The 14,289-nt window shown below is 39.8% G+C and overlaps 1 protein-coding gene across 16 annotated transcripts in view; it reads right to left on the bottom strand.

Annotated features, from left to right (window-relative positions):
* Positions 1-7,471: 7,471 nt before the first annotated feature.
* Positions 7,472-14,289, bottom strand: part of PICALM (phosphatidylinositol binding clathrin assembly protein) — a 111,125-nt gene continuing 104,307 nt past the window's right edge. For 9 of the 16 annotated variants that reach the window (XM_038005384.2, XM_008020427.3, XM_008020425.3 and 6 more), the window contains 2 exons: positions 10,449-10,551; positions 7,472-8,846 (listed from right to left, as the gene is read on the bottom strand). In XM_038005384.2, coding sequence (XP_037861312.1) covers positions 10,459-10,551 — 93 coding nt within the window. In that variant the 3' untranslated portion in view covers positions 7,472-8,846; positions 10,449-10,458. The remainder of the gene's footprint in view (positions 8,847-10,448; positions 10,552-14,289) is intronic. The other 7 variants (XM_008020430.3, XM_073020114.1, XM_008020429.3 and 4 more) reach the window with 1 other exon arrangement.

Raw genomic sequence — 14,289 nt, forward strand, 5'->3', positions numbered from 1 at the left:
CCTAACCCATAACATCTCCAGTCCTAACCACTCAGCATCTTCCCTTTCCCTGATTTTGCAACCTATCTGATTGTCTCTCACCTAGCTATCTCCTCTAGCTCACTACAGCTTTCAGTGGCTAAGTTTTGCTCATGTTAGAGGACTATTATAATAGTCTCCTTATAGTTCCTTCTTAATACAGCCAGAGTGAGGCTTTTAGCAATAAAAGTTTTTAAAGAATCCTGTGGTCAACATTTTCAGTGGCTTCCCCGCTCAGAAAGAAATCCAAGCCTTAGCATGGCCTAGCCTTGTCCCACTGCCTCCCCTGACCTCAGCTCCAACCCACTCATTTGTTCAATCCTTGCTGGTGGCGGTGCTGTTTCTGACTAGGGAAGCAGGGCCTTTGCTCTGCTCTCTGCCCACGTATGTGTGGAGAAGAGCCACTCTCTACATCTTACCATCCTGCTTCCTTACTTAGTATCTCTGTTCAAAGATGACTTCAGGGTCTTCTTTGACCCTACCCAAAACAGGGTCTTCCTTGACCCTATCCAAAACAGCATTATACTCTGCTCACATCACTCTCTCTACTATTTTTTTCTCACAACACTCATCATCATTTGTCATAAAACATTTGTTAATTGCCTACTCTCACAAGAAAATAAGTTCAATGAAAGCAGAACCTATGTTTTGGTTATTGATTCTTGCACCCAGAACTACTGGCACATTGAAAGTACTCAGTGTGTCGAATGGATGAACAAAGAAGTCAGTCAGTCTGCTTTCTAAAAATCTTCCTTGGCCAGTCTTTTGCTTAGTATCTTTTAGTTCATAGCTTTTTGATATCTCTGCATTTTCTCAATGCCATGTGGTCTGCCTTCTGTCCCTGCCAATTCCCAGGTGTATCTAGGGGTAAGGTTCAAGTTCCTAATTGCTGGATCCAATGGACAGGTTTTGGTCTTTATTTTACTTGTGTTGGCCATTCCCTCCTTCTTCAGTTATATCCTTGACATAATTATCTTTCCTGGTTCTCCTCCTCCTCCAGCTTTGATTGTTCTTTCCTGGCCTTCACCCCTAATAAGGGTGTGTTCCCTGGGACTCATCCTTGGCCCTTTCTTACTCTGGCACACAGTGGTTCCTTTGGTAATCTCAACTGCTGTGATAGGTATTCTTGTGTGTGGTCTTTTAATACTTCTGGACTTCTTCAGATGTCTAGAAGTGGAGTTATTGGGCAAAGGAAACAAACATTTTTATGATTTTCTGAAAGGGCTGCCCAATTTACAGTGCTCCTAAAAATGATCAGTTGCTCGCTTTCCATCCCAACAATGACAGACTTCGAATAGGCAAATAGGTAAAAACAAAGGAGCAGAGAATTCCAGAGTTCCAATTAAGAGGCAGGGAAGAGACAAAGCCTGAGCAGAGGCTTCAAGAGCGGAGGTATAAGAAAGGCTGCAACGGTTGTAGGCCTTCAATATTTGATCAGTAGTGAGCCACCCAAACACACTGAAGGATTCCAGCTGTTAAAGCACAGGATTCGAGGGGAGGGGCTGGAGCCAACTGGAAACATGAACACCCACCACGTGATGGATCACTCCTGCCCTTCTCAGGAAGCTACATTTGGGCAGAAAATTATCAAGAATGAGAACTTTGTAAATCATGTATGCTAAGTCTTGCAATCAATAAACTGCCTGGTAAATGAAACTAAAAATGCCTGATGGGTCCTGTAGTTTCCCATAACACAAGACAAGAGGCCTGGGAAGTCCTGCTTACTTCCCAAGTTTCCTGTAAGACAATAAAATAAACATTGATGAATGGAAAGCACCCTTCTCTATTGGGTGACTGATAAATAATATTGTTCTCCTAAGCCCATTGGACCAGTATTCCTCCTGTCTGCATCAAAGACCAGCCTTCCCCCAAAAAGAAAACTCATCTTTTTCCCTTGGGTTGGCCTGAGTATCAGCAGAGCCAGCTATCAGGTAGTGTAGACGGGGCTCTAATCTGGGATGATAGCAATAAAAATCTGTACTGAATGTCTATTTGTGACCTGTGAGACCAAGGCTCTTTTGTGCTGCAGGTTTGGTCTTAAGGGGTGATACATCCCATTAATCTGACCTCCTACCCTTAGGTATGAATTCCTGTTTTTAAACTTATGTCTCAATTCAAGTTCCCAAGCCACATTCCCATCCCCAGATTATTTCCCTGGGTAGATTTTCTCAAAGGGAATTATTGGATTAAGGGTATGAACTCTCCAGGTTTCTTAACTATGGCCAATTTCCATCCAAAACAGCTGTACTGGCTTACACTCACCTTAGCCTTAGATAAGCAATCAAACTTTGTGTACTCTTGCCTGTACTGGTACATACACACATGCTACTTGATAAACACAATGGCACTATATACTCCATTGCACAGCAGTGCTAAAGACCAACAACTAGACCAACAGCCAGACCACAGTAGTTCTGGATGTCAACTTAAGCAGTTGATAAAGATTATATACTAAGTGACTTAATCTCTCTGAGCCTCAGTGTCCTAATCTATGAAATAGGTATAACGAAAGTGCTTCTTTCATAGACTCAGTTAAGTGAACGAGTATATATAAAAGCTCTCAGAACAGCCTTACACCTACAAAACACTTTTTTTTTTTTTCTTTTTGAGACAGTCTCACATTGTCACCCAGGCTGGAGTGCAATGGTGCAATCTTGGCTCACTGTAACCTCTGCCTCCCAGGTTCAAGTGATTCTCCTGCTTCCAGCCTCCTGAGTAGTTGAGATTACAGGCATGCGCCACCATGTCCGGCTCATTTTTGTATATTTTCAGTAGAGACAGGGTTTCACCATGTTGGCCAGGCTGGTCTCAAACGATCCACCTGCCTCGGCCTCCCAAAAGTGCTGTGATTACACGCGTGAGCCACTGTGCCTGGATTCATTTGAATTCTTTAGTTACTACTAAAGATGATTTTTTTTTCCATTGATCATTAGTATTTCTTCTTTGGTGAACTATTTTTTATCATATTCTTTCCTTTTTCCTATTTGGCTATACCTATTTTTTATTAATATGTATTCTATGTGTGTGTCAGGATTACAGATACGAGCCACTGCACTCGACTAAAATTAAATATATGTATTATATATATGTATGTGTGTATATGTGTGCGTGTATATATATATCTTAATATACAGAGAGATGAGGTCTCACTATGTTGCCCAGGCTAGTCTTTAACTCCTGGGCTCAAGTGATCCTCTTACCTCAGCCTCCCAAACTGCTGGGATTACAGATGTGAACCACCTCTGAAATACGTATATTCTTGGCTGAGTGCGGTGGTTCACGCCTGTAATCCCAGCACTTTGAGAGGCGGAGGACAGCAGATCACTTGCCCCTTCTCTAAGTAGGTATTTGGTGCTGGTAAAATTGGCTTATTAAATAGTCCATCTTTTCTTGACTCTTTTGAAATGCTACTCTATCACATATTTAAACACCTGTCAGTTATTAGGCTTACTGTCCTATTCTCTTTGTGTCTTCTGGGCCAGTATCAAATCAGTTTAATTTACTTAACTTTGTAAGTCTAAGTGAACTCCCATGTTTTCATTTCTATTTTTGGGCCACACAAAATGTAAATTCTGGCCACGATGAATTTTAAGTTCTGCACATCAGTACAGTTGTAAAATATTAGCTCCTGATGACAATTACTATAAACACTAAGCAAATGAGCACAGCTATCCCTGCACTTACCTTAGAAGAACGCTTGCTAGGCTTCTTGGGATCTCCCACAGAATCCTCCCCTTCTACTTCAGTGTCTCTGTCTTCTTCTGATCCTTGAAGCTTCCCTTCAATATGTAATTAAAAGGAAGTGAAGTTCATTTCAGTTTCTACCTTGATATGGTTTGGATGTTTGGATCCCTCATGGTTTAGCACTATCCCCTTGCTTAGTTACTTCAAGTGAGATTTGATTGTTTTCAAGTCTCCCGCCTCACTCCCTTGCTTCTTCTCTCAGGCCTGCTCTCTTGTCTTTGGCTACGAGTAAAAGCTCCTTGAGGCCTCACCAGAAGCCAGTGCCATGCAGCCTGCCATGAGCCAATTAAACCTCTTTCATTTGTAAATTACCTAACCTCAGGTATTTATAGCAACGCCAAGAACAGACTAACACTACTACCCTTCTTAGGACAAAATTTGACCAGATATGCAGATTTCATATTTTGTGGCTTACACAGCCACTAAGCTAGCTGGCAGTGACAGTGTGGTGTGCTTAATGCTTCCATGTAGTGTTCTTAAAAGTTAAAGAAACCCAACTCCCTAGACAGCCTGAGTGGGGGGCAGTGGGGGGCTACTTGATATTTCCTTCCCTACAGTCCCAGTCAGAGACACGGTAACTCAGTACTTGTTTATCCAGAGCACAGGACAGCTGCCAAGGGACTAAGGCTCAAGAAAGACAGGCAGGGTACCTAACTGGGGAAAGCTCCAACAGAGCAAGGTTTAGCTCTCAAGGTCAATCACACACAATTTTTATTTCAAAACCAACTTTAGGCTGGGTGTGGTGGCCCACGCCTGTAATCCCAGCCCTTTGGAGGTGGAGGCAGGATCACTCAAGGTCAGGAGTTCGAGACCAGCCTGGCCAACATAGTGAAATCCCATCTCTATTAAAATACAAAACTTAGCCAGGCATGGTGGCAGACGCCTGAGGCAGGAGAATTGCTTGAACCCCAGAGGTGGAGGTTGCAGTGAGCCGAGATCACGCCACTGCACTACAGCCTGGGCAACAGAGCAAGACTCCATCTCAAAACAAAAACAATTTTTTTCTTTTTTTTTTTTTTTTGAAGCACGGTCTCACCTCACTCTGTTGCCCAGGCTGGAGTGCAGTGGCGTGACCTCTGCTCACTGCACCATCAACCATACTGGGCTCAAGTGATCCTCCCATCTCAGCCTTCTGAGTGGCTGGGACTTAAATTTTTTTTCAATGTTGTAGAGACGGGGTTTCACCATGTTGGCCAGGCTGGTCTCAGGCTCCTGGGCCCGAGTGATTCGCCCACTTTGGCCTCCCAAAGTGTTGGGATTACAGACATGAGCCACTGCACTGGCCTAAAATTATCTTTTGTATTAGATAAAAAGGTATTTTGAACCAGAGCTTATCAGAAAACAAAACTTTTTCTAACCTCACCTTTCTCTCCTAGTTGTCTGCCTAAAATCAGTTTAATCTTTGCTTCAAGTTACATCTGCCCCAGAACAAATACCATAGAAAGAACTTTCATTAACAATGTGGTCAGTTTCATACAACTACATCTACATACTACATCAACAACAAACAGGACACAGTGAGTGCTTATGCTAAAATTAGACTAGGAACACAAGCTAGGAACACAGAAAACCTTTTGGATTGGCGATACTTCAAACAGGACTTTACTTCTTAGTAACAGCAACAAATGAGCTTAATGTTTTCAGTGAGAGACTGCATGGATGATAATGCAGGATTTCTTTTCTGAAACTTTAGACAGCAGAATTCCAGATGGGCTAGTCACACCCATGAAAGGCAGCAAGTGTGGCAGAACAAAGATCTAAGCTGACTGCAGAGGCCACTGATGAAAGCTGTGAAGTATCTTTCCTGGAAGGCAAGAATAAATTCATCTGGCTTAGTACTGTGGTGTCTCCATACACTGTGACCTGCTCACTGCTAGTACACAAGAGCCACACTCACTCTGAAGAGATTTTTTTTCCTCCATGGAATTTTGTAGAATAAGCAAACAGAGTTTGGAAGCGTGTCTGTGAGTTATGATAAACGAGAAGAATCTTGAAATTATTTTTAGTTCAAGAAAAACATCCCATAAAGGCCTATTTCCCATAAGTCACATTTTGTTGGCTTCCGGAAAAGCAGAAGACTCCTAGGCTAACATAAGGAAGTCCTCTTCCTAAATATGTATTCTCATAGTCACTGGTTAAGAAAGGGATACCTTTTTAAAAATGCTGAATGCTGACAGATGTTAAATCAAAGGCAAATAATTTTGAAAATGATTTAGGACAGGTATAGTTGTCCTCTGCTTACAGTCTTCTCTCTTATTTCAGCCAATACTTACTTGCTAACTGGATTTATTTCAGCCAATACCTACTTGCTAACTGGATAGTAAAATGATGTGAGCATGTATGAGTTTACAGCCTGATGTAATTATGTAATCAACAGCTGATTTACTTCACTCATTATATTTTGGTTAAAGATGCTCTTGTCGCATGTTTGCATTCTTCCTTGTCAACGATGTCTGGGCATCAGAGGAGGAGGCAGGAAATGCGCTTCACTAAAGACCACTGGGAATAAAGAGTGGCCATCAGTCTAGATTGCAGAGGGAAAAAATCTCCATGTCAGTTTATATATTTAAATTATGTGACAGCAGGTCACAGAGAGAACAATGGACCATGAAATCAAAGATTTGATTTTCATCTGTTAACTTACTGATCTGGGCAAGTTCCTTTTTTTTTTAAAACAGGGTCTCACTCTGTCACCCAGGCTGGAGTGTGCAGTGGTGTGATCCCAGCTCACTGCAGCCTCAACCTCCTGGACTTGGGTGATCCTACCACTTCAGTCTCCCAAGTAGCTGGGACTATAGGCATACACCTGGCTAAGTTTTGTATTTTTGGTACAGACAGCGTTTCACCATGTTGCCCAGGCTGGTCTTGAACTCCTGGGCTCAAGTGATCATGCACCTCAGCCTCCCAAATTATTGGAATAACAGGTGTGAGCCACTGCACCCAGCTCCTTTTCTGATTTCTGCATATAGAATGGGTAAAATGTGGACAATACTTATCAAACACAGCCCAAAAGTTGTTTAAACAACAAAATAAAAATGGCTATGAGGCACGTCACATACTGAAACATACTTAAAACAAAAATAAGGCAGTATGAAAGAAACAAGCCACAGACCTTAAATATAAACACCTCCTCAAACATCAGAAGAGACAAAAATTTGTAAAGGAGGGTAACTTATAAAAGTACAATTTCCCAGTTTATATGAAAATGGTTTAATAATAGTGAAACTTAGAAGCTGATACAATTTATTGGCTATGACTACATTTTTTCTCCAATCACAGCAAATATTATGCAGACACTTATCAATGCAAAGCTTTTAATCCTTTATCATTTACTCTGAACCCTATGCACTACTAAATAGGCAACATGATACAATCAAAGGTTTCTTTGGCAGACGTAATTGTATGTACCGAAACGTTACACTTAACTGCATATTATCTCTTAAACTTACCTGACTAAAGGCATCTGATCAAAAGACAGAAAGTGAACAATTTTAATAAGTAGTTGCGTTTATCAGTAAGAGTCTACAAGGTAACAAAAAGTGTAAAGAGACATCTTTTTGAAAATTTATATAAAACCTTCCATGTTACTAAACCAACATATATAATCACCTGGGTATACTTTTATTAGGGAAAAATGATGATATTGATGATAATAAAAAGAGAAAGGGAAAATGAAAATGCATCTCAGACCAGAATACCATAACAAAAGTTTTGTGGAAGCTGCATTTTATTTGAAAATCCACCCATTTTGCTAACATACATTTTAATATTGTAAACAAAAATAGAATCTGCAGAGACAATGCAACAAGAATGCTTAAACTCATGTACAGAATTGCTTTCCTACAATGAACTGTCCTTCTTAAGGCCCCTCTCAACCCAAATGTTAAAGATGTATTTACACAAAGCACCGATCAACAGTGCAGTTTAATTCTTCGTTTACTAAACTCTTGGCTAGACATTAACTTTAAAGATACTATTGTCCCTTATTTAAAAGGTACATGATCATAACATGGCACAAGCCAAATAAAAGGTTCAAGGACTTTGCCCCCCTTACCCCCCTTTGTAACACCTTCTAGAGTTTTAGTGAAAAGAAGGAAAGTCTTGAAGTGAAAGCAATTCCTCACATTCATTTTGGAAAGGCCCTAATGTCAAATGGAAAATAATGACATGCCAAGCACAAAGCAGTAAAGATCCTTCCCAATGCACTAATGCTGAATTTAAAATGTAGTGCTTTTCCTAGTCAGTGAACTGTTCCCTGGCAAAATCCTAGGCACAGAATTGACTATAAGGATTAATGCATTTATAATGCTTCCCTAAATCCCATAGAGGCTGAGAATTCTTAAGAGATTCAGACCTATGGACTTGCCTTAAAATATTTAGTGCTCTGTATGTCAGCTGAGAAAAGCATTCTGAATCAGATTCATTCTTGTGGATAAAAATCAAACATACTGTGCACATCCATACTCATTTTCATAAGGAGGTCTGATACAATATTAATGTTATGTAAAATTGATAATCATAAATAAATACAAATACTTAAGGAATGTCTACTGCAAACTGAGTATAATTTTTTTTAAAAAAAGAAAAGTTAATTTCAGTTACTGTTTCTGTATTTGTGAGGACTGGAGAAAAGAAAGATAATGCATAATTAGGAATTTTAATTTTGATCCCCCAAAAGAGTCCTGTTGAAATACAGTAAAGGACACAGTTCTTCTCTCCAGGCAGCTTTTCCAAATACAAATTTCACACTTTCCAAATAAGGGCTTTTCTTGATAGGTTACTGATTATGGGTATTAACAAGTTGAAAGAACTGAAGGGTTAGTCACCAAAAAGACAGATCTTTAGTCTTAAATCATAGCAATTCTTGGCTTTATAAACTGTATTGATACGTTCTCCTATAAACTAGTCCCAATTTCCTTCATGGGCCTTCACTGAGTTACTTGTAGCATTCTAGTGGAAGAAGAGAGTTTAAGAGATTTAAGAGACAGCAGTTTGGATTTTGCTGGAAGTAAGGATTTTGCTGCTTGAGCACTTGTCTTTTTGGAGTAATTCCATTTTCTTCCATCAAGTTACATAAACTGTATCTGGAAAAAAAAAAAAGTGGGTATGTTAATTCATTGTATTGTAGGATGTCTTCTCCTAAGTAAAAATGCTTTGTGGTCTTTACCATTTAACTGGCCCAGAAGTGTTCACAACATGCTAATCACAAACCCTGTTTATAAAACAAAGTCAGTATTACAAACTTATGTGCCAGAGAGCCCAATATTTGACACATATAGGGACTTCCAAATAATGATTTTTGTTGTTGTTGTTTTTGAGACAGGGTCTTGCTCTGCTGTCTAGGCTGGATTGCAGTGGCGTGATCAAAGCTCACCGGCTGGGCACCGTAGCTCACATCTGTAATCCCAGCACTCTGGGAGGCTGAGGCAGGCGGATCACCTGAGGTGAGTTCGAGAGTTCGAGACTGGCCTGGCCAATACGGTGAAACCCCGTCTCTACTAAAAATACAAAAATTAGCCAGGTGTGGTGGCGGGCGCCTGTAATCCTAGCTACTTGGGAGGCTGAGACAGGAGAATTGCTTGAACCCGGGAGGCAGAGGTTGTAGTGGGCTGAGATCGTGCCACTGCACTCCAGCCTGGGTGACAAGAGCAAAACTCCATCTCGGAAAAAAAGAAAAGCTCACTGGACCTCCTGGACTCAAACAACCCTCCTGCCTCAGCCTCCTGAATAGCTAGGACTGCAGACAGTCGCCACCACAGCTGGCTAATTTTTTGGGAGGGGTAGAGACTAGGGTCTCACCATATTGCCCACGGTGATCTTGAACTACTAGCCCCAAGTGATCCTCCTGCATCAGCCTCTCAGGGTGCTGGGATTACAGGCGTAAGCAACCACATCCGGGCCAAATACTTAACTGCTAAAAATCGAGGAATAGCATGTGGAGGAGGAGAAGAAAGATCAATGACCTATTTTTTCATGACAAGTTCAGAAAAATCTCTCCATAAGCACAAATACCACACGCAAAATTTCATTTGGGAAGCAAAATTTGAAGTATTATTTCCAAATGATATACAATTAGAGATAATAAAGGGAACAGTAATACTATACTAAGTCATTTTTATTAACATAAATAAAAATCTGAAAGAGCCATAAAAAATATTTTTCAATAGGGTACCACTGTTCATTCAAAGATATTTCACTCACGATTTCCCTTAAACTGCCCATCCAAAGATCTATTACTGAAGTAGAGGTGCTAATAAACTTGCCAAATCAGAAGACTATAAACTCCCAAAGATCTAGAAGGTATATCTAAACTGGGGGCTAGAACACCAAGAAGAACAAATTGCCCTGTCTTCCAGCAAACAGAGGCAGTGTGGATCATATGCAGAATCCTTCTAATCAACAGGGCTTAAGTATTCACTTGCCCTTAATTAAAAAGCAAACTTTATCCGATCTCATCCATTTACTGTGAGTAGTGGGTGAGATTACTTTAATTATGTTAAAGATATTTTCCAAAAGTTGTTTTTCCTTATGTCCTATCTTTTCATTCTGTACCTAAAGAATAGAGGAAGAGGAGGAAGAGGAGAGGGAACCTAGAGTCCTTTAAAGAAATGAAAGAGAAGCGTGAATTGTGTTTAATGTTTGGTAATTGTTTTTAAGTCCCCATCTCCCACAACAAGCAGCAATACCTAAAGTGATTTATAAGAAATCCTCCAAAGAGAGCTCTGCAAAAGGGTCCTTTCCTGAAGCTCTGTGAGGACTGTGACTGGAGGGGCTGGATGCTGCCGACAGCTGGGGGAAAAGAAGACAGAGAGAGGGAAAGAAAAAAAGATCTCAGAATGACAGAACATGAAAACAGAAAATGTATGAAAGAAGAAGTGGTTTTTGTTTTGTCATCTTTAATAAAATATAAGGGCAGTCTTTGTAGAAAATGGATTAAGACAAAAGTTTCAGTAGCATGTCAAGTTAAAAGGTATGCAATGGCATGTGTTTTTCAGAAAACAAACTCTTGCTTCTGAAATTTCAAAGGAATAATGTCTTTTACCCAAAAGGTCGATATAAGCTGGTCCATGGTTAAGAATTTTAATGTGTGTATGGGGGGGCGGTGGGGCGGATAGGGGAGGGAATACATAATTGCATTTTTGTTTAAAATTGAGAGAACATGTTTCCTGTGCCCAGGCTATCTGTCCAAAGCTGTGCAACTCTGACCTCAGTCCAGAGCCAACACATCTAGCTGCAATATTCTTTTTCTTTCTTCATAAGGGTCGAAAAGTCCTGTCCTAGGTTCACACACTTTTTACATGAAGTTGTCTCCTGCTCGTTTATCTGGACAAACTGCAGCTGACACACACACTGTGGGAGGTGAAAGGGACCTTAGAGGTCACCTACTGTAACTGTCCACATACTGCCCTGAATATGGGGAATACTTAAGATCTTGGATCCTGCTTCCTGTTTGGACATATTTACTTGATTCTTAAAATCTGTCCTATTGTTTAATTCGAATATACTGTAAGGCAAGTAAACCACTGAACTCAGTATGTACCTTTATTCTCCCAAAGATAGACTATTCTTGAACAAGATACTAATTTTCATACATGTATCCTTCATTAAGCTGACATGAGCGTTTCAAACCCAACATGAACCATTTTACTTTGGAACAGGCTTTTAATTCTTTTTCTCCCTCTGTATAAGACTGCAAATCATGTAAGCACAGAACTATTACAAAATCAGCTATTCTTTTAGGGATGTCCAACTGAGCAATAAAAGTTGACTAACTGGAAATAGTTTCAATTCATACTTCAACATTCAAATCCTATAGAAGATTTCTTTGCTGGTGCCAAGTGATTTCATTTCTTTCTACCTATTTATTTATTTATTTATTTATTTATTTATTTATTTATTTATTTTGGAAAAGCACTATAGAGAATGAACAGCCAATGAGCTTCAGCAAATATTACATCACTAGTATATGCAATTTGTTCTGGATGCCAAGATCAATTTACAGGCATCAGTTATACTCAGGGTTGAGTAATTTCCTAATGCATATCTTGTTCCCAAAAACAAATGTTCAAAGACAATGGGAAGAGACAAATGGAAGCATGATGGAATCACGCAGGCAGCTACAGATGGGAGGACAGAGCAGCATGCCTGGGCTTGAGGTTTCAAATATCATCCACGCAGAGACAAATTAAGGTGTAACAACTGGAAAGATTCCCCCTCCTCCCTCTTCAGCGCTACCATGGATGGCCAATCAAAAGCAGAATGATTTCAAGTAAAGCGATCATCAGTTACTGAGCTGGAGGGAGTCCAACATCCACACTTATCTCCAAGATTAACTTCGTTTCTCTCTGAAGCAGATTTTCTTTCACCTGAAGTTAAAACAACAGCAACAGCAAATCCTACTTATTGCAGATAGACTGCATCTAAAATCAGAAGTTTCCTATGACAGCCCCACACTGAATTATCTTCTTAAATCAGATGTTTTCATGAGGGTAGCAGTCTGAAGACCTGACAGACCCACAGTAAAATGCCCCTGAAGAATACAGAAGAGAAAAATCCATTCTCAATATGAGAGCATACTGCTAGACAAGCCCTAGAGGCTTATAAACAATGTTGAAAAGGATCATTTTTCCTTGGGAAAAAGAGTTGTTTTTTTATTAGAACTTCTAGTAGTCTCTTAAATTGGTAAAACACATACATACACGTCTTATGTCTATAAAAATGTAGCCAAACTAAAACATGACAGAGACCACCAACAAGAAAACAAGACAACATCCTTGGAATAAGTTTCTTATCATCAATATCCGTATCAAGCAGATGAAATCATAGCCAGGGCTAGCTTGGCTGACTGCACAGCTCCAAGGAGTGGGACACCCAGCAGCCCCTGACCATCCTACCCCTTCCTGGCATCTTTTCCAAAGCACAGACACACCTTGCACTGGTGACAAAGTAGTCACCCCAGAGAGTAAATAAGAGAAGGAAAGGAAATGTGCTTCATTAGCCCAGTTACTGCTCAGGAAAATCAAGAACAAAATAGCATGAAGAGGCAATGGGATCTTGGTGGGTGAGAAGTAGGAGAATTTTAAAACTATAAGAGCTGACTCGACTCTACTTATTCCTGTGAGTAAATTAAAGAACATGATGTAGGGTTGCTAAAGAACATAAAAAGGCATAAAAAGTACTAGAGGATAAAAAATTAAAAACACAAACCAGTGACAAAAAGACGGCTATTCACATAAATCACAAAATCATCAAATTTTATAAGAGAGCATATGTTATTTGTTGTTCTGGACACCAAGACAAATCATAATTGATCTTTTCAATCAAGCCCTACTACTATGTAGCCAGGTATCTATCACAAATAAAACTAAAACAAAACACAAACAAAAAGAGCCTTTACCTATTTATTTCAAATAACATTCTCTATCCCAAAATTCCCACAGAGCCAAAAAATAACTGGTATAGCTACCAGTTCGTTCAAATCAAAATGACCTATGTCACAACTGAAGATGTCTTAAACAAAATGGTCAATCGTAATGGTCCAATACAGACAAAGTCTTTTCTCATGTACAGAAAAACGAAATACTGAGAAGAACAGCGTATAAATCAAAATGCTAAAATCTGCAAGTGGTTGATGATAGTATCTCTTAAATTCCTTCTCCCCTCCTCCACTACTCTAATCAATCTTTACGAAAAAATACAGTAAAATGTTACCAAAATCTTTGCATTATATCCAGAGCAATGATTTTTTTGGTTATAGAGTGTGTTTCATATAATCTATCAATCAACATTGTCTTGTTCTGTCACCCAGGCTGAAGTGCAGTGGCACAGTCACAGGTCACTGCAACCTCAATCTCCTGGGCTCGAGTGATTCTCCCATCTCAGCCTCCCAAGTAGCTGGGATTACAGGCATGCACCACCACACCTGGCTTTTTTTTTTTAAGTTAAGGTCCTGCAATGTTGTACAGGATGGGTCAGACTGACTTTAATAAAGGACAAACACACCTAGCTTAAAGAAGGTTAAAAAAAAAAAAGTCTATTGACAGACTATCATAAAATAAAATAAAAAAAAAGGTTACTCCTTCGTTATACTCCTGTTTAACACTAAACAAAGAAAATTTCAGGTTAGAACAAGAAAACACCAACAATCTCAGAAAGTCAGCCTAGACTAAATAGTTGGATATTTAGGAAAAAACTTGTGACATATCATTTGGCTGTACTTAAAATTCTTAGAGAACCAACTTTGCCACATCTTTACATTTTAATTTTTCAGTCACCCAAAAGCCTGGGTAGAAACTTAACAATACTGTAGAGATGCTGTGATCCACGCCCCCCTCGGCCACCTAAAGTGCTGGGATTACAGGCGTGAGCCATTGTGCCTGGCCCGCATTACCCATTTTTTAGGGGATGCCACACAGTGACCTGGGAGCATTCCACTTTGAATGTACATTTTTTTTTTTTTTTTTTTTTTTGAGACGGAGTCTCGCTCTGTTGCCCAGGCTGGAGTACAGTGGCGCGATCTCGGCTCAC

This window comes from Chlorocebus sabaeus, chromosome 1 (genome assembly GCF_047675955.1).
Source record: "Chlorocebus sabaeus isolate Y175 chromosome 1, mChlSab1.0.hap1, whole genome shotgun sequence".
NCBI lineage: Eukaryota > Metazoa > Chordata > Mammalia > Primates > Cercopithecidae > Chlorocebus > Chlorocebus sabaeus.